The following is a 19,108-nucleotide window of genomic DNA, read 5'->3' as shown; positions in this document are numbered from 1 at the left end:
TGGTAAAGTATATGTATTTTAAACTGTACAGTGTGTAATTTGTTAATCAATTTTTTCAATGGATCGATTTTAAATATGATTTATATGAGATATAAAATGATAATTTACTGTATGTTATTAATCAATTAAGTGCTTCAATATTCGACAATGAGAAATATTTCAGAATGCATAATTTTATATATATTTATTATAAAAATTTGATTCATGAAATTTTACACGCTGTATAGTCTATTATACAAAACAAATTCATCTGATATACATTTCAAATGAGATTAAAACGAAAGAGATTAGATTTTTGTGATTATTCGAAATAACAATTCTTATTTAAATTTACATAAATATAATTTTAAGAAATTTGAATTTTAATTAAATGAATTTTTTCAAAACAAAAGTACATTAATATTTATCTTTTTATTTTTAAATTTATTGAAACTATCATTAAAATATTTTATGTAAAGAAAATATGTACATACCAATAGGACATGGTATTTATATCGTTTGGAAGCGTTATTTTTCAAGAATCTATTAACGAGATTCGAATATTCATTATGAAATCAGTTTCGAAAAATTAGCTTTATAATAATCGAAGCATTTTCTTCGATAATCTTGACATTTGATTTATTTCTTCCTCTTATTATCTAACTTTTAAACATTCTTAATTAAATTAATAAAAAAGTTTTATAGGCCAAACCAATGCACCAATTAGAGAAATTTTTTACGTTCAATATCCGTACATTTCCATCCCATATATGTATATATATATATATATATATATATATAAGGAAAAGTTGGATAAAGCTGAGATAAATATTTATATAAATCAAATAAGATATCCATATTTTTTCATGATAAGAACTATGATATATAATTAAAATATATGGCATGTATGAATTAATTTCAATTTATTTTATAATATATGTCTAGTGAACAATTGACGTACGATAGTTTTTTTGTAAAAAATTTTGAAAATTTTCAATGAAAGAATTTTAAAAATATTATGTCAATGATTTCATTCTTACTTATAACTTTTAAACGTTCTAAATTTCAATAATAAGTACATCATTGTATTCTATAATTTTTATACAGTATTATATATATTATATTTTTATACTATTTTAATATTTCATTTAATTTTTTTTTCTAAATTCTGAAATATAAATATTTAACTAAATTGTTTTGTTTAAAATAAGACAAAATTGTTCATTATATATATTGTTCAATATATATTTTTTAATATTAATGCTAATAGTGAAAAAAATATTTTGAAATATTAAGATGTTTAAATTATGTTAAGATAAATTAAAATAAGTAAATAAAAATAACTTTTTTAATTAATTTCTAAATACTAAAAACAAAAACAATAATTTTTTTTATATAAAAAACTAATTTTATATGATTCTTTCTTTTATGTTATCTAGGATTTTTATCTTTTATCTTTTATTTTTTTGTTAGAGTAAAAGATATTCTGCTTTATCCTACTCTCCCTTATATTAGCGCTTTTGAAAATAATTAATTTTCTCTCTCCTTCTTTTTTATCATACATTCATACATACATATTCGCATACATACATATTTTCTCTCTATCTCTGTCTTTCCCTCTTTTTCCATTTTTCATGCAATTATTACCATATCAAAATCATGCAAAAATGAAATGCGGTTGTACTCATTGGAAAAAGTAGTTCTTAATGTCATCTCGCACAGATTTTTGCTTGATAAGATGATATAAATTGACAAATGATTAAAATCAAAGTTTTATCAAGAATCTTTTGAAAATTCTATGTATATTTAGAATTTATCGATATTTCCAATTTCTTTTGTGAATTTATATTGATCGTTTCTCTTTTTTAAAGGTGAGAATTCTCAGATTTTTATATCAAATTGCAAATCGAACATTTGAAAATATGTTTTCTGTGCAAGATAATTTTTCCTTTCATAATACAATCCTCTTTTATATATCTTGGATTATTAATAACCTCTTTTTAGAAGAATTTTTGTAAATTCGGAGAATACTGTATTGATCCCGTTTACGCGTTTCTATAACAGTCTTGAACGACAGAGACGAAAGTTCAAGGTTTTTCTTTTAACTATTTCACGTTGACTTTATAATATCCCTCAATATTGTTTTTTTCATTGCTCCCTACTGATTACTAAAAATTATATATATTTTTATTACTTTAATTTTATCTTAAATTTTAAAATAATATTCATTTTTCTCAACATTGATACAATGGAATCAAATTCATGGATATTAAAATCAATTTTATTTTAAAATTATTTGATTATTGATTATTACAAAATATTTTGTAATTTTTTTAATTAATTAATAAATTATTGCATTGAGAAAGTAGAACATAAGAAAAGAAAGAAAATATATATACTGCTATATAAAAGTCTCCTTCTCTATAAATATAAAATATAAAAAGTTATTTATTAATCGATCCCACCATATCAATTGAGATTTAGAAGGGATATTATAAACCATGTCAACGTCGACTCATATTCCGCATCAAGTATTCGAGATTATCAAGTTTTACTTAAAATCTAAAAATAGTAGGGAAAATTAATTCGAATTAATTCGAATTCAAAGATTTTCCCCTACCAGTTAAACACTTCATCATTAATAATTAATTAGCAATAAGATAGCGAAATACAATATTTCAAGAAATAACAAACTTTCCTATAAAATGTTCGAAAAATTGAGCTGTGTGAGAAAATTTGGCAAGAAACTCTGTCATGTGTTTTGCGGAAATTGCGGACAAAGTCGAAAAGAAAAACCTTTTTTTTTTTACTGACTAGGATATTTTTCTTTTTATAAATTCAAGGAAACGAAATACGCACACGCACACATTCTCTCTTTCTGTCTGTCTCTCTCTCTCTCTCTCTCTCTCTGTTTCTATTTCGTTTCCGGTTTCGTTCGTCAATTTGATCTTAAGATTATAATCAATTAACAGCTAAATCTATGTATCGCTATATTCTAAAATGCGCTATGATCGCTCCATTTTCTTTTCACTTTAATAAATATTACAACTATGTACAATGATCAAACGTGTTTTACCTAATCATGCTTTTTCTACCTACACCGTTTCCATGCTCGTTGTAAATAATGAACATTAAATCATATTCTCTCGTCTTTCTAAACATTTTTAATTTTGTGAAGACAATAATAAACGAATAATAAAAAATTTCTTTAGCTATAGCGCCTCTTTCTTTCATTGTTCTTCTTCATTTCCTTTAAAAAAAAAAAAAAAAAAAAAAAAAAAATTAAAAAAACGAAAACGGTAGAGGAGAACGATATTATTTCTGTGTAAAATTTGTAACACCTAAATTCAAGTTATATCACACATACATCTTATTTCTTCTTTTTAATGTTTTTTTTTCTTTTTTTGTTCATTGTCACATTTCCTCGACAATCTTACACTTATTAATATTATTCCCTATTTACATACTTTTTTCGCTGAATAGGATGCGGAATATAAAGCCGTCCGCTGGTTCGTTGCAGATATTTCATAAACTCGTTTCGAACCCCTTCCATTGAGAATACATATAATCGTGATAGGAAGACTTTGCGCTCCGCATCTATAATTCAATCTCGATTTTTTCTTTTTTCTATTCGGCTGAAAAAACATCGATTACAAAAACTTCTTTGAGACTGATGAGAATGCCACTTATGGAATAATAATATTCTTCTTTAAAGATAAAAAAAATCTTAAATATTTGAATACTATATAGGGAAAAGATTGTTTCTAAATTAATTTTAAACAATAATAAATTTATCTTAATTATCTTGATAAATTATTTTTTCAAATTTTGAACATTTAAATTGTCATTATATTAATTGGAATTCTCATCAATCTATCCTTCGAGTATACCATAAAAAGGGGCTGATTCTATCAACACCCGAAGGATACATATACGAAATGCATTTTAGATACTCAATATTGATACTTCAGACGATCCTAGAATCTTTGTCTCATATAAAAAATGAAAAAAGATCCGACGTACACAATGCTTGCGCTTTTAACGTGTTTGTACTTAAAAACGTATGCTTGCCTGAGTATAGGCAAAATTTCTTATTTTTTTTTTATTCTGTCTTGTGACGATTATTGTTTTATTTGTTTATTTTTCATTTCACTTAATCGAATTGATGCATCTCGAGATAAAAATTCACGGATGCTCATCGTTTCACTAAGAACTTTAAATATTAACGTTGATAAATATACATATATATATATATATATATATATATATATATATTTATAAAATACAAGGTATTAATATATTCGCAGAATAACTTTTGAAAATTCTAGAGATTCAAAGCAAACACAAGTTGGTATACAAAAATGTAAATTGATAATAGAGATAGAGATTTTGAATATGTATAATGTAATAAATAAGTCTCAATCAATATTTTTATTTATATATCAATTTTGTGTTTATTTCGACTTCTAAAATCAATTTTTCAAAAGTGTTTCACGAGTTATATGAATACTTTGCATTTATATTATTCGTTTTGTAATTCGTGCGGTAACTTCTTATATCAATGTGTATATATTTCGCAAACGTGTAAAATGTTTACTGAAATGCTTCACCGATAAATCAATGATAAATTCGCGTTTTCTTCGATAAAAAGTATAAAAAAGTATATAAAAATTGTGTCGTGTGGAATATCATTGCATTCGATACAATCGCCTTATAATTTATATAAAAAGTTGTTCCAAAAATGTCACTTCTATAGATTAGTATAATGTGATGAATTAAGAGCAATTAAAATATTAAAAAGTTAAATGATTTTATAGGCAAGTAAGAACGCAATTAGCATAGAAAGATTGTTTAAGAGAAAGCAGTAGGCCACGAGTGAAAATTAATGGCATAAATTATCTTAAAAATTAAATATTCAAATACAAAAAAATAAAAAAAAAAATTCGATATCTTCAAAAATGGTTGAATGAAAAAATGAATGAATTTTCTTCGCATCTTATTATTAGGCGATTTAGACATATTAATATGTGTATAATTGTGCTATATTGTGTCATTTTAATGAAAACAAATGATTAACAAGCAGTAATAAATATGGCAATGATGATCTTGTTTTAACTTTCTAATTTGTATGTACTTATACATATGCAATAATTATTTACGGAATAAATTAACGGAAAATAATAATAATTATTATTATACATGATATACAATATAAAATCTTGGATATAAAAGATATCCCAGATTTTAATTTTTATTTTAGAGAAATCAAGTATAAAAAAAATTATATTACTAGTATTTTGAAATTTTTATAAAAAAGTCTATATAATAAAAGAATTAGAAATTAGAATTATAATAGAAAAATAGAAAAAGAAAAAAAGTTTTTATAAAATTGTTTTTTCTTTTTTTCTTTTTTTTTTACGATTATCGAACCTCAATAAGATTATAAAGTAATGCAAGAAATGTGATATAAGATATGAAGCGATTTCAGAAATCTCTTATCATATTTCTCAAAAAAGATAATTGATAGAAAAAATAAAGATAAGATAAAAAAAGAATTTAATTTTTTGAAATAATTATTAAAACTTTATAAAAAATATTTAATTATTTAATTATTATATTTACTTTATAAAAAATATTTAAACTAAAACAAAAAATTTGATGATAAGAGATAGAGAAATAACAACAAAATAAGAGAACAAAATATAAAAATAATAAGCGGTGTCTAAAAAAAAGACGAAGAGAATATAGAAAATATAGAAGTAATTATTACAGAAATATTATACGGCATACTGCCATACCAAATTTGAAGAAAAATTGAAAAAAGTAATAAGCAATGAAAAAATTTTTAGAATTAAAAAATTTCAATTAAGAAATCATCGTAAATGAAATATATCGTAATAAAATAAAAGTATACAAAATTTTATAAGTAAATTCTTTGAAGAAAGGGATAATTATACATATTTTATATTAAATGTAATATTTTTTAACAATATCTTCATTGCGCAATATCATTAATATTTTGAATATTCAATACTTGTAATATTTAAATTATTTAATGAAAATATTTTTAAATATTTTTCAATTATTAATATAAATGAATTCCTTCTTTATCTTCTTTTTATTGTTTTTTTTGATTTCAACATGAATTTTTATAATGCTGAAAACATACTATTTATGAATTCTTCGATTTTAAGTTATATTTTGTCCTCATCTTATTTTATTCATATTATTATTTTTATCATTCGTGAAATTGATGAGAAATATTAAATGTGCAAATGTTTATAGTTATAAAAAGATGTGTTTTTTCTTTTCATCCTCTTTTTTTTATTTTTGTTTTGATTTCCCAAAAATTTTGAATATCTTTGCAGGAAAACTCTTTATGGTTTCCGGTCTCTATCAATTGTACTCATAAAATGACGACCTTTTGTAAAATCTTATGATTAAACATATATAAATGTTTATGATTCTTATCAAAAGTTACCAAACGATTGAGCCACTTTTCTTCGAGTTTATCATATAAAATAAGAATGCATATATCGAAATATGCACGTTAATACTTAAAAAAATGTAAAATGTTTCTAGAAAGAGTCTCTTAAAAAGAATGATTTTGTTTTCGTTTTTCTCAATTTTCTACACACACTCAATTTACCAATGAGCTTACATATGTTATTGAATTGCAAAATTCTTATATAATGGCAGTTTGCATGTGTTTGGTACACCGTTTGATTTTACAATTCCGTCACAGCATACAAATTGGGATCGCTACCCTGTACTTGACTCAACGTCGCCACCGTTGATTTGTTTTCTTGTCTCGATTGTGCTCGATTATATGTTCCATACATATTTGGTACGGCATTATTTTGTGTAGTACCATTGAATTGATTCCTGGTGAAATTTCTATCCAGCGTTCGTACTTGATCTTGCACTTGGTCTTGAATCCGAATATTTGGTGTCTTATTTCGTACCAGGGATCGAAATTGATTCATATTAGTCTGTGAACGAGACTCAAATTCCCAGGTTGGTTGACTGCTAGGATTTGGTGGTAATGGACGATTCTGATTCCAAGCAGGAGTCGGACCTCTTTTAAGATTCGCTAGATTTTTTGGGTCTAGAGTCTGTGTTTTGCGAGAATCTTGGAAAGTTGCCAGATGAGCAGGTCCATGAGAATTGTGAGACAGGGTACCGGTGAAGGACGCCACACTTGGTGTCCAAGGTGGTTCTCTACCTATGATTTTAATATGAAATTTACATTAAAAAAATTTGAATTTAGAATAATATATATTTTAATTGCTTTTCTTAAAGAATAATGAAATTACCGGGCCCTGCGGGGGCGTGCCCTCAGTAAAAGTCACTAGATTCAAGAGTTTTACATTGCTTGCTCAAAGTCGCGTACTGGCCAGGTTGATCTCCGAGCCCAGAACGGTGCTCAGCTCGTCCACCTGTCGATTGCTGATTATGCTGAGACGATTTGTGATCCCCTCCTCCTCCGCTCCCGTTAATACCCCCACCTCTGTAAATAGCAAATCGAAACGAACAAAGTTGCAGCATTATCTTTCTCTCAGATGGTTCTCTGATGTCTAATTCCTATCAAGAAAACTTTGTATCATTCGTTCATTTTGTAAAATAATCTAAACACGAACGCTATAATAAAAACACGCGCAAAAGCATACTATCGCTAATATTTCCATAAATAGAAAAAAAGAAAAAAAGAACGAATTCTTTTTCTTGCTTTAAACATCGATTAGAGAAAGTAATTAAAAAAGTTAAAGAATATCTATGAGTATTGAAGAAAATTTGAATTGCCAGAATGCTATAAAAACACCAAAGAGAGAAAATCATTGTACAGTTATTGTCCTGAGAAACAATTATTTTGTTACTATATTTAATTTATGATTGTTAACTAATTAATTTATCAAATAAATAAATTTATTTTCAAAAATAAAAGATCAATAACTGTACTGTATTATTTGCAGTATTGCCACCAGAGTGTTGTATACGATTAAAGCAACATTTACACTTAGAATAGTTTCTATCGACATAAACAAGTCATATTATAAATCGTAAAATGAATTGATTCAACACACTGGTAAAAATAGAAAATCAATACATCTCATAAAATCGAATAAAAAATACATCATCTATATAAAGCAAATGATCAAATAAAGATTTGATGAAATGTTTAATATCTTATTAATATTGAATAATCAATTTTATGATTCATCTATTTCAAACTTTATATTTTTTTTACATCAAATCTTTAATTTGATGGCAGTTATGAAAAAGGATCGTATTTAATTTTTTCTTGCATCAATTTAATATTTATAGAGCAATTATAAATAATATAAAATCGTAAAATTAAATTCCTTTTTCAATTGCATCATAAAATTAGTTTGAGAAACTGACGCATTTCACGCAGCTGTTAACGTCCAACCTTTATCGTATTATGTTTTCTACCCTATAATTATGTTGTTTATTAAATTAAAAAGCAAGTTTAATAATCTAGTTTCATTTGAATTCATCTTTTTATTATTTGCTATTTATCTTCTCCAAATTAACTTAAAATCGTGTTTATGTCAGTTTTGTACGATAAAAGTGAACCATAGCTAATAAATAAAACTGAATAAAATTTCATGCACAAACTTTAACATGCTCTCGTGCAGCTGACGTGCTCGAGCAGTCGCAGTAGCGTAGGACGGCGGGGGCGGCGTTAGCAAGAGAGGCTGCTTAATGGTATTTTGAGTGCCATGAGCATTCGGATAAAATACAGAAGGGGCTGTAGGCGGGTACGACCCTTGGCCTCGAAGGGTTCTAGCTGCTATCGCCTGTGAGGCTGCCGATGGCGGTAGATAAGGATCCTGCTCGTCAACTTGATGGTAATCTCTTCTAGAACAAAGCCCCCGTTAATCATACACTGCGCATTACATCCTTTAAGTACATTGACCATGCATACTCACCGTTTTCGAATGTAGATCCAAGTATGAGAGTCCACTCCTACTAATACTGTGAAAAACAATCCTGCAGCTAGGCTGGCCAATAGCATAAAGGTTAATCCGTATCTGGGGAATTTCAAAAATTTTTGAGTATCTTTTTAATTATATTCCTAAGAATTAATAGTATTCAATATTTTGCGAATGTCAAGAAAACATTTTATATAATAATTTACGTAATTTTCAATTATTTACTTCTTTGCAAACATAATCATCACTATTAAACTTTTATTATGTATTCATTAAATAGCGAATTAAAAATAAAAATATACTCACAATCCTAAATGACACAAGCTCTTCGCGGCATGAACATATTGTTTATGAAGTGGCTTGCAATCAAATAATGTGGTCAAGCCTGACATAAGTTTGCTCACAGTGTTCACATCAATCGAAAGGCTATTCAGTTTTGGTTGTAATTGTTGTTCTTTAAACAATTCTAATGCCAATCTAGTCACAGTATTCATATTTTCTTTCATATTGCTGGCCGCGATTTGGCCATCGTTTAATTTATGGCTGAATGGATTGCTGCGTGTATTCTCGCAATGTGTATAATATGAAAGAACTTCGGAGGCTAGGGTGGACGGTACCGCTCTGGTTAAATAACCGTCTGGGGACACGCAGAGATCACCTAAGGCCACTGAAGTCGCGAGATATAGTGAAGCCATCAGCCAAGAGACTATCACTGCAAATAGACCGAATACGGAGAATCTAAAACAAAACAAAAATAGTTATTCAAATAATTATAATTTAATTTATTTTCATGCTTAAAAATTTCATTTTACATTTGTTTAAATCGATTATTGACTTAATTAATCGTAAAATATCGTTATAAAAAATTTAATTCAAATAAATGTTTAGAAATATATACTAAAACTTAATGTCCTTAAATAATAAATAAAATATATTTTTAAAAATCTTACATATTTCGAATTTAATATCTTGAAATCATTTCTGAAATTTATTGATTTGAGTTTACCACCTTCCCGTTTGTAAAAAGAGACAAAAACGTGATTTAAAAGAGTTGAATCCAGTTAGAGAAATCCGATTTTCGCACGGTTTTTGCAAATGATGAAAAAGAAGCACATACGTTATGAGAACGCATCTGGAATGTCGTGCAACTCCGACGACTAGCACCACGCAGAGAACGAGAAGCGCGCTGAGAACGGCCATAGTGATGGGCCACCTTAATTGCTCTATTTTCACTGCCATCCCGATTGCGCCGGCCAGGCTGATTCCACTCAGCGGTTTTCGAATTTCGAAGCTCCGGTTCACGGCGATGTTCGTGTTCTGCTTCATGCTCTGCAGCGCAGTCAACAGCAAGCCGAGCATGGTTTTATTGCTGACAGGGGCATCGAATTCATCTCCCAAGGCAGTCAATTGTGGTTGTATCTTCTTCTTTAATATAATCTCGATGGTGTCGGTCTTGAAAAATAAATATATAGTATGATTTGAAGTATTGATGTGATATTTTAATTAAAAATATTTACTTTTTTTATTTTTTTTTATAACGATTAAATAATTTAAGCAATCCTGTTATATCAATATTTCTAAGATGTAATTACTAATTCACTTTCTGAGTTCTTTGAAAATGAAATTAATCTCGTTTACTTGCGATTCGATTAAATTAAGTCCGTTAGATAAAAATCTTTAATTAAAAAATGGAATCCTTGGTGGTTGGAAATCGGATTATTTATCATAAGATGGATCTTCTTTCAGGCTTATTTCAATTACGCTTGTCCGCAAACTTCTCGCTATTCTTGACCTAAATTAAGAACGTGAGTCAAAGTACATTTAAACATAAAAAATCTAGACCGCAAATTAATTATGAACAAGTCACAATTTTACTTTTTTTGAGTAAAATATGAAAATGAATATATGAATATATGAAATAAATACTAATAAGCAAAATGAAATTCCATCCGAGAAGTAATATTAGAGAACATCCAGGACAAGATTTACGACATTAAAGATCAGAAGATAAAATATTTAAAATATCGAATTCCTAAGATTATCTAAAAAATTAATGTCAATTTAATATTCTAATATTAAAATTCGAACACAATTATCATAAATATCTTTTTCACAATCATTTCAAATTTTTCCTTTATCAGAAATTCAATATATTGATTATTATATTCAACAAGTAATCAATCATATCAATTTAATTTAAACGAGGTAAATATAGATGCTATTTGAAGCGTATTTAATTGGAAGAAGAGAACATTAGAAAGATCAGAATATATAGGCATATTTCGTAAAGCAAACCAACCTGATTCCGTACACCCATGAGAATACCATCGACGTTCATCGCGGCGGCCACCAATTGCACCAAACCGTTGTGCACATCGTCGTTACCGTAGAGGCCGACGGCAACAGCTCCACTGCAAAGCAACGCCAGGATGGCCAGCGAACACTTCAGCAGGGTTATCGACCTCCTGGGGCGCGGCTTCCGGTCGCAGCATCTCGTTACCAGGTAAACCAGGAGCACCAGCAACGTCAGGATTAACCAAGCTGCGGGGATACTTCCAAGTATCCCGAGGCTCTGTTAATTAAAGTTAAACGTTAGTTATCGGAGTGCATTTTTAATGAAACTGTTCGTGTACGCCACCTTTTTATCTCGATTTTCATCTACATCTTTATCTCATTTCAGTTTTTCTCCCACGTCTTTATTTTTTCTTCTTACTCCTTTTCTTTATCTTTTTAGCAATTAACGTTCAAGTCGAGTTTCTTTTGACGCGACCGGAAATCTCGAAGTTTAATTAAAATTAAAATCATCGCAATGCGCCTTTTTTTTTCTTTTTTTCCTAAAATTTCCTGCGCTAATGATTTCCTGCTAGAGATCAGGATTAACCAAGAGACCAGAGAAAAGCTTTCCTAACCACTTTCCAATCAATGCTTATTTATAGCTATCGTTCATGTTCACTGCACCGTTAATTAAACTTGCCTAAAATTCGATTTGCCAAATACAAAAATTCCAATGGCTATGGAACATGAATATTGTATCTCAGAGGGCACTGTGATACAGTGCTACCTAACCTAAAAGAAATACGACGCGAACAAGTATTTCCAGTAATTACGCGGGATAAGTTAGATCTTAATATTTTCTTAATTTTCGAGCTTGATAATGCGAATATTGAATCAAATCGCAACTGATTTCACCGACAGATGCATCTGCTAATCGAATCAACGATTATATTTGATTAGAACATATTATTAGTGGTGCTATAGACTCGATTTGTTGTTTTTAATTGTGCTAATTAACTACTAACAAACATGTCGAAAAGTGATCTGTATGTCTTGCGAAAATTGTCATCCGCGCATGCGCATGATTCACGAAAAATGAGTCAGTCACGCGATCTAAAATGATCGTTGAAAGTATCGCAAGTAAATATTTTTGCTTTTTTTTCATTTTATTCCATTGAAAAACTAATAAGAACAACTTAAAAAGTTATTTTTTCATCAATTTTAGTGAGTTTAAAATATATTGTTAAGAATATTTTTATGACATTTTAAACAAATTTTCTTCAACATTTTCTTATATATATAACCTATAAATTTTAATTAGGTTAACTGTCAAATTATAGTTATAAAAGTTATAAAACAATATATTTATATAACAAGTAATTGAGTTAGTCATTTGTAATTTTAATGTAGCATAGATTTTTCTATATTTGTTAGAAGAAAAATATGCAACAAAAATAAGTATTTTTAAAAATATATTTTAATTTAGATTATATCATATCAATCAATTAGATGATATCTTTTATTTTTTTATCTATTTCTCTATACTTTTATTATATTTTTCTTTCCTTTTATCTAATTATCTTATTTATTAAAATATAATATAAAATAAAAATTAATAAAATTTTGATTGAGTTTGATGTAAAGAAATTTATATTTTTTATTTAAGCTTGAATTTAATATCAATCTTATTAAAAATCAATCTGGGACTCTCAGAAAGATTTTAAATTATCAAAATAATAAAGATCGAAGAAACAAAATATCTTAATAATAAGAATTGTTTTCTAGGCTCGAGCGATTCATTTCACATGATATATTATATAGATATTATTATATCGACATGTTTCGACAAAGATAAATTATATCATCATTATTTTATGTAATTGCTTCTATCATTATTAGTATATTAAACGTCTATATCGGTCAGAGGAAGATGGATTAATGTGACCCGAAAAGCGCGATTCCATATTCCGTTTCGCTTCAAAGATATTATATCGCGCGTGCTCGACGTCGCAGCGTCTGACGAAAATTTGATTTTTCTGTCGTGTTACTCAAAGGCCTGCACGCCATGGGGTCAACCACCCTCGTAGCTCGCGTGCCACCCCGTGGAACCTGCTACATCGACCCATGTATGTACATATTGTATTCATTATTTACGCGATATCGATAAACTTCGCCTATAATTCTCGACGCGTGATTTCTCGAGAATCGATCCTTGCCGCCATTTTTCAACGTGTAACGGCCATTAATAGTGAAATTTTAACATCGAAAGTATTAAGTAATTTCTGCATCGAAATTGTGGATAAGTTTAAAAATAATTTTCTAAAAACAGTTAGGAAAATTATTATATTATAAAATAAGAAAATGAAAAATTTTGATTTGTTCTGGTTTCAGATTATTAAATCGTATTTCGATGAATTTTGTCTATAATTCTTCATACTTGTGATTTTTCGTGAAAAATTCTCTTTGTATTTCACTATTTGCAATATCTAATAGTTATAATAATTATAAGACTGATAGGTAAGACTTTAGAGATTTATTTTTATTTCGAATATTTGAAATCTTAAAACAGGGAAATGAAAAAACAGAGAAAGATTTTAATCTGTCAATTAATTAAGTTATAAAATTAGCTATTAATAACTAATTAATTTATTTAATTATTTTTCAGATGCCAATAGAGTTAGATACTATATATTATTTCAAAAGAAACGATACTAAAAATGGATAGATGTTATATCTATTTCGAATATTTCAAACCATGCTTTTGAAAAATAATTGCTAAATTGATAAAAGCGATGTGAATCAAAGGGAATCGAGTACAATAGTTTCGAAATTTATAAGGAAGATATTGTCATCTAGTGTTTCATCTCTTTTTTAAATTTATGACTGGAATTCTTTGAAAAAATTTTTATTGTTTCACTTTATATTTTAGGAAGTTATAAAATCATTCAGAATTTAACAAATAAATATTAATTAATATTTCAAGTCAGAAATCAATCAAATATAACATGATCGATGATTGATTGTTGTTTGTAAAAATTTATATCGAAAAATACAAACATCAAAAATAAATCAAATTACAATTGATTTACATTGCTCAACGTATTGTATACATGATTGACATACTGTTTGACAAACTCATGTTGGAAGTTATTTTACAATGAATCTGACTTTGAAACAAACAAATATTAATATATCATTTAAATCTAGAATATCATTTAAAACTATTAAATAAAAAATATAGTATAGAGAAACTATATTCATAGAACTATATTCTGAGATAAATATTATGTGATATTTAGGAAGAAAAAGCAGAAATGCCATCTCGAAGATTGAGAAACGGAAGTCATGAGCCACAATCGTAGGAAGATATCTGTTCCTCACTTTTGTCGAGAACTTCGCCGACAGTTTGGAGTAGTTGAAAACGAATGAAACAGGGACGCTCGTGTAAATTTATGGAAAATCTTTCTTCCCCTGGTGCGTTTTCCATCCGGCGACGGATACGTTTCTCTTCCAAACAAACTTCATCTTGCGTCGAACGGAATTTCACTCGTAAGTTTGTTCTACAACCGGAAGAATCGAACACACCCGATTTTCCTAGAATAATGCAATCTCTTTTTGATAATAACTTTAAAATTTTCACGACAAACTTTTAAAAAATCAAAATCCTAAGAAAAAAGAAGTTTCTTTCAAATCGATTTCCGTTTATTTCTATCTTAAACCAAAAAGTAACTACGTATATTAGTTATATCTAAACAGTCGCAGAATAAATTCAATGGAAGAGCCAAAAGTGCTTAAGACAGACGTTTAATTGTTCTCGTTAAATAGTTTGGGAAACAGGCGAACGACTGATCGAAATTCGAGGATTGAATCGCGTTTAAACAGGAATTCCCTGTTTACGGAACGTGAACTGAAGACGGTCGTTGCACCTACTGCGACGCAAACTCTAGAATAAATCCGGAAGAGCGCTCAAGATTGAGAGGAAAGATGAAAAGGAAAGACAGAGAGAAAGAGAGAGAAAGGAAAGGAAAGGGTGTGCAAAAAGAGCGGAACTAAAACTTCACGGGACTGAGTTGTCTAGGGGTAGTATGTAAAATCGCAAATGGATTCTCTTTCGAGTCTCGCGAACTTTTGAAAGAGTAAATACGGGCTTACGGCTATCCTCGCATCGTTTCAGAAAACGCGTTACTTCTTTTGTCTTTTGCTCGCGCACTCGACACTTTTTACCCTACGCTACAAAACTACCTTCGAATTTGGATGGACGAGTTCCTAACTGTGTTTGGACCACCGTATCGTTTGTTTCGTGTTGCGACATAATGTACATGCTTTGCATTTCACGTTCACACTATTAGTCCACATTCATAGAGGCGTTTTGTGTTCTTTTCATTTTCCACGTCCGTAACAAAACGTGGCTATCGCTTTTGTAAATTTTTCGAATGCGTTTATTTTTGTGGCCGGTGAAAAGGAAAAGAGAGAGAAACTCGTCTTGAACAATGCTCAATGGAATTAGTAGGAACATTTGTTGGTAGTCAGAAAAGCTTGCTATGTTTCTGGTAGATTAAATACGCTTTTTATGTATATCGAGAAAAAGACTTATTTCATTGAGATAATCATGATGTTCTTGGAAATCTTTGAAAAAATTTTTTATTGATAAAAATGTTGATTTAGAAATATCTGCTATTTAAAGTGAACCACGTAATTTATTTTATATAGTAGTTGTTAATCTATTAACATCGATTTCTATTAATTTTATTAAATATATAGAAAACAATTATATTTTATTTTAATTATCAAACATAAATACATTAAACGGATTTTATATATAGAATAAGGATAGAATAAGAAAAAAAAAAAAAGAATGTTTCATGACGATGAGATTTGACACGCATGAAATTAATTACAGAATCTTCCACGGTTAATCTTGATCGATAATACCCCTATTTGCACGTATATTAGCTTAAACCTCTATGGTATGGTAATTCTTTAAATTGCGACAGCATAATTAAGTCGTGTCATATTACTTGCTTGTTATGCTAATCTGAAAATAGAATGAACGAAAGAGGGTTACTAGCAGGGTCGTTGTACCCAGGATTTTCTCCGATTTCTTTTAAGACGTTTGTAGTACGTGAGATACCTTTGAAATAAAAATCCTCTGAACTAAAGTGCAGCGCCTTCCTTTAAGGCAGTCACGCACTTTGGTGCAAAGGTCAATACTTTTTTTTTTTCTTATTTCAAAACATCATGGGAATTGCCTATATAACAAAATATATGTACATATTGTTGAAAAATTTACATAGTGATAATTGGTATAAGAAATAAAATTTAAAATATTTAAAAAAATGCATACATTACAGATTGTTCATTATGTCATATTATAGATTTAAAGATTTAAAGAAAGTATAAAAGAGATAAGAGATGATTAATGAACATTCAAATCGGAGATTAGAAAACAAAATGACGAAAAATATGACAAAATGCCATTTCATGATTTAATTACCCGGTGCCATTACAGCAGACGCGTCGTGAAATATTTTCAAGCAGCAGAAACAATAGCTGGGGACCCAATTACCAGAGTTCGTGTTGCGTCGAGAGTGCTCAGACAGGCGTTTCCTCAAGGCTTCTCCTTCGCCGACTACCTACCCTACCGACGCATGTAAGAGCAATATGTGTATGCCAGTTAAGTTTCGCACGTTCTCGACATCACCAATATACTTATAGGGTGTTCGGATAAAATAGGTAAAAATTAAAGAAATTAATCCAAATATAAAAGTATGCAAAAATAAATTTTAACTTTTATTTGTGTTTGTCTTTAAAATTACTGTTTAAATTTTCTATTTTATTTCGTTATCCTGTAATATTTGAATAGAGCAACTATTCGTGATCGTTTATAATTCTTTTTTTTCTTTTTATTTTTCAGTTGAATATATTATAATCATTGTCATTATTAAATTTAAAAATATTCCAAGCCATGTCAGTAGCCGAAGGTAATTAAGAAAAATAAATATTATAAAACAAAGAATATTCATGTTGTTTTATTTGATTGTACGTATGGCAAAAGTAGTTATATTCATCTTAATTTACGGAAAAATGGAAAATGATAAAAAAATAATGTATAAAGTGATATATAAATAGAAATTATGAAAAGAAAAAAATTAAACTGAAAGAAAAGAAAAAATTAAATATTCACCGGTTGACTGAAGCAAAAAAAGCAGCAATAAAGTGATGGAAAGAAGAGTAGAAGGGTAGGGAGGAATAACAGACAAAAGAGGAAGCGAAGAAAAACTAGATAAGAGATATAACGACACGAGGAAAACCGTTTCCTTTAAAAAAGATTGAAAATGAAGGGAAAAATACGACTAATGACAAATTAAAACCGGAAACAGGAAATATTCTGTATGCAATAATAAAAGCGTAATTCACAATCGTTATCGATATAAACATCTTCATTAACCCCCAAATATTTATTTGAGAATATTATATAAATCAGTTTTATTCATTCAATCTTTTTTTAATGATTATATTATATATAAAAAAATTGTGAAATTAAAAAAAAAGAACATTCATTTAAATAAACATACACGTACGTTAACACATTAACACATTATGCACATCAATTACTTTGCAAAATGTCGAAACTCGTAAAACTTGACCCAAATCAAGATGAAAGATTATAAAAATTTTATGTTCGTGAACACTCGTATAATATTAACGTTCCCGAAACACGTGCTATTTTCTCCTCTTGGTTTCGTTAGCCTGCACCTGCCGGTATAATAATTGGAGGAAGCACATTCGTGTTTTCAAATGAAAAAAAAAAAAAAAAAAAAAAAAAGAGAAGAACAAACTTGCTGAGCACCGCTGCGCAAACTGCTTTCCAGACGTCTCGAAAACGAACGACAATCGAATTGCTCGAAAGCAACGAGATATCCGTCTTGATTCCATAGTAATAAGTTGCAGTGCCCTCGACATCTGCAACGAAAGATGTTGTGCCAGGCGATCGTGCTTCTTGTCGAGAACTACGAGGAGCACGATACTTTTGGAGTGGGGTAAGTAGTAGATGGTGGAAAGAGAGAATAGCACACGTTTGCAGCGATGGGAAAAGACTAATATCGAAATGTGAAATACCGATATTGTTTTATTACCATCGATATTTATTGAGATGAAAATATAGAATATTACTACTGATATTTTATCAACACATAAAAATATTATTAACACAGAAAAATTTTATTAATTTATTGGTTCCATTTATTTTGTGCTCATTTAATGATATAGAAGTTGATAAAAAAAGAAATAGAAATACTTGACTTATTCTTCAAGATTTTAAAAAATCTTAAAACATATAATATTATAAAATAATTAAACTTGATTGAAATACATTAAATGGATAGCCAATATTTATTTTTAATCGTGAAAATTTCTAAAGAAGTACGAAGATAGAATAATAACGGAATAATTTGATAATTAACATCGAAATATCGCGTTAGCTGTGTTTAAACATTATTCGAAGTGTCTTGAGCCCATCACTAGTTAGCGGTCTGACGTTTCGAGCCCGTTAAAGCCCACACGTTGCCTCAGGCGTATTATACGAAAGCCTTTGTGCATTGTTTGAGCTTTCCCGGTCATTGTGCTTTCCACTTACACACAGCTTGGATTCTCGTGCACTCGTAGCATCCAGCTGCGTTTGTCCTCGTCCTTTTCCTCCTCATTTCTCATCCCTTTCTCTATCTTTCTTTATCTTTCTTCTCTCTTTTTGTTTACCCTTCTTTCTCATTCCCCTCCACTTCGCTACGGAGTATCGGATGATTCTCATCTCGATATAGCAATTTTTGCCGTCTTTTGGACAACCGTCTGGACAGGATCAGAAACTGAGAACATTTTGACAAAAGGGAGTACACCGTTTC

At 28.8% G+C, this 19,108-nt stretch overlaps 2 protein-coding genes and 1 long non-coding RNA gene across 13 annotated transcripts in view; 1 reads left to right on the top strand and 2 right to left on the bottom strand.

Moving 5' to 3' along the window:
* Positions 1 to 6,014: 6,014 nt before the first annotated feature.
* On the bottom strand, positions 6,015 to 6,985 carry LOC122712761. The gene has a single exon (XM_043932637.1). It carries the CDS (start codon positions 6,963 to 6,965, stop codon positions 6,708 to 6,710), a length of 258 nt encoding a protein of 85 aa, XP_043788572.1. The 5' UTR covers positions 6,966 to 6,985; the 3' UTR covers positions 6,015 to 6,707.
* Positions 6,986 to 7,062: 77 nt separating this feature from the next.
* LOC122712760 (protein tweety) overlaps positions 7,063 to 19,108 on the bottom strand; it is a 42,654-nt gene continuing 30,608 nt past the window's right edge. For 6 of the 7 annotated variants that reach the window (XM_043932630.1, XM_043932629.1, XM_043932632.1 and 3 more), the window contains 7 exons: positions 11,236 to 11,508; positions 10,054 to 10,388; positions 9,243 to 9,674; positions 8,934 to 9,035; positions 8,620 to 8,862; positions 7,296 to 7,489; positions 7,063 to 7,204 (listed from right to left, as the gene is read on the bottom strand). In XM_043932630.1, coding sequence (XP_043788565.1) covers positions 7,318 to 7,489; positions 8,620 to 8,862; positions 8,934 to 9,035; positions 9,243 to 9,674; positions 10,054 to 10,388; positions 11,236 to 11,508 — 1,557 coding nt within the window. In that variant the 3' untranslated portion in view covers positions 7,063 to 7,204; positions 7,296 to 7,317. The remainder of the gene's footprint in view (positions 7,205 to 7,295; positions 7,490 to 8,619; positions 8,863 to 8,933; positions 9,036 to 9,242; positions 9,675 to 10,053; positions 10,389 to 11,235; positions 11,509 to 19,108) is intronic. The other variant, XM_043932636.1, reaches the window with a different exon arrangement.
* LOC122712762 lies at positions 11,581 to 18,267 on the top strand. 5 transcript variants are annotated; one of them, XR_006346416.1, is made up of 5 exons: positions 11,581 to 12,350; positions 13,110 to 13,336; positions 13,602 to 13,727; positions 13,876 to 14,759; positions 16,720 to 17,062. It is a non-coding gene; the product is annotated as an uncharacterized LOC122712762 (long non-coding RNA). The 5 variants fall into 5 exon arrangements; XR_006346414.1 differs by having other exon boundaries at positions 12,996 to 13,336; XR_006346415.1 differs by having other exon boundaries at positions 11,581 to 12,434.

Source organism: Apis laboriosa, unplaced genomic scaffold (assembly GCF_014066325.1).
Source record: "Apis laboriosa isolate Shangri-la unplaced genomic scaffold, ASM1406632v1 scaffold218_cov154, whole genome shotgun sequence".
Lineage (NCBI taxonomy): Eukaryota > Metazoa > Arthropoda > Insecta > Hymenoptera > Apidae > Apis > Apis laboriosa.
The sequence above is the reverse complement of the archived record's forward strand: the minus strand, read 5'-3'. Positions and strand labels throughout refer to the sequence as shown.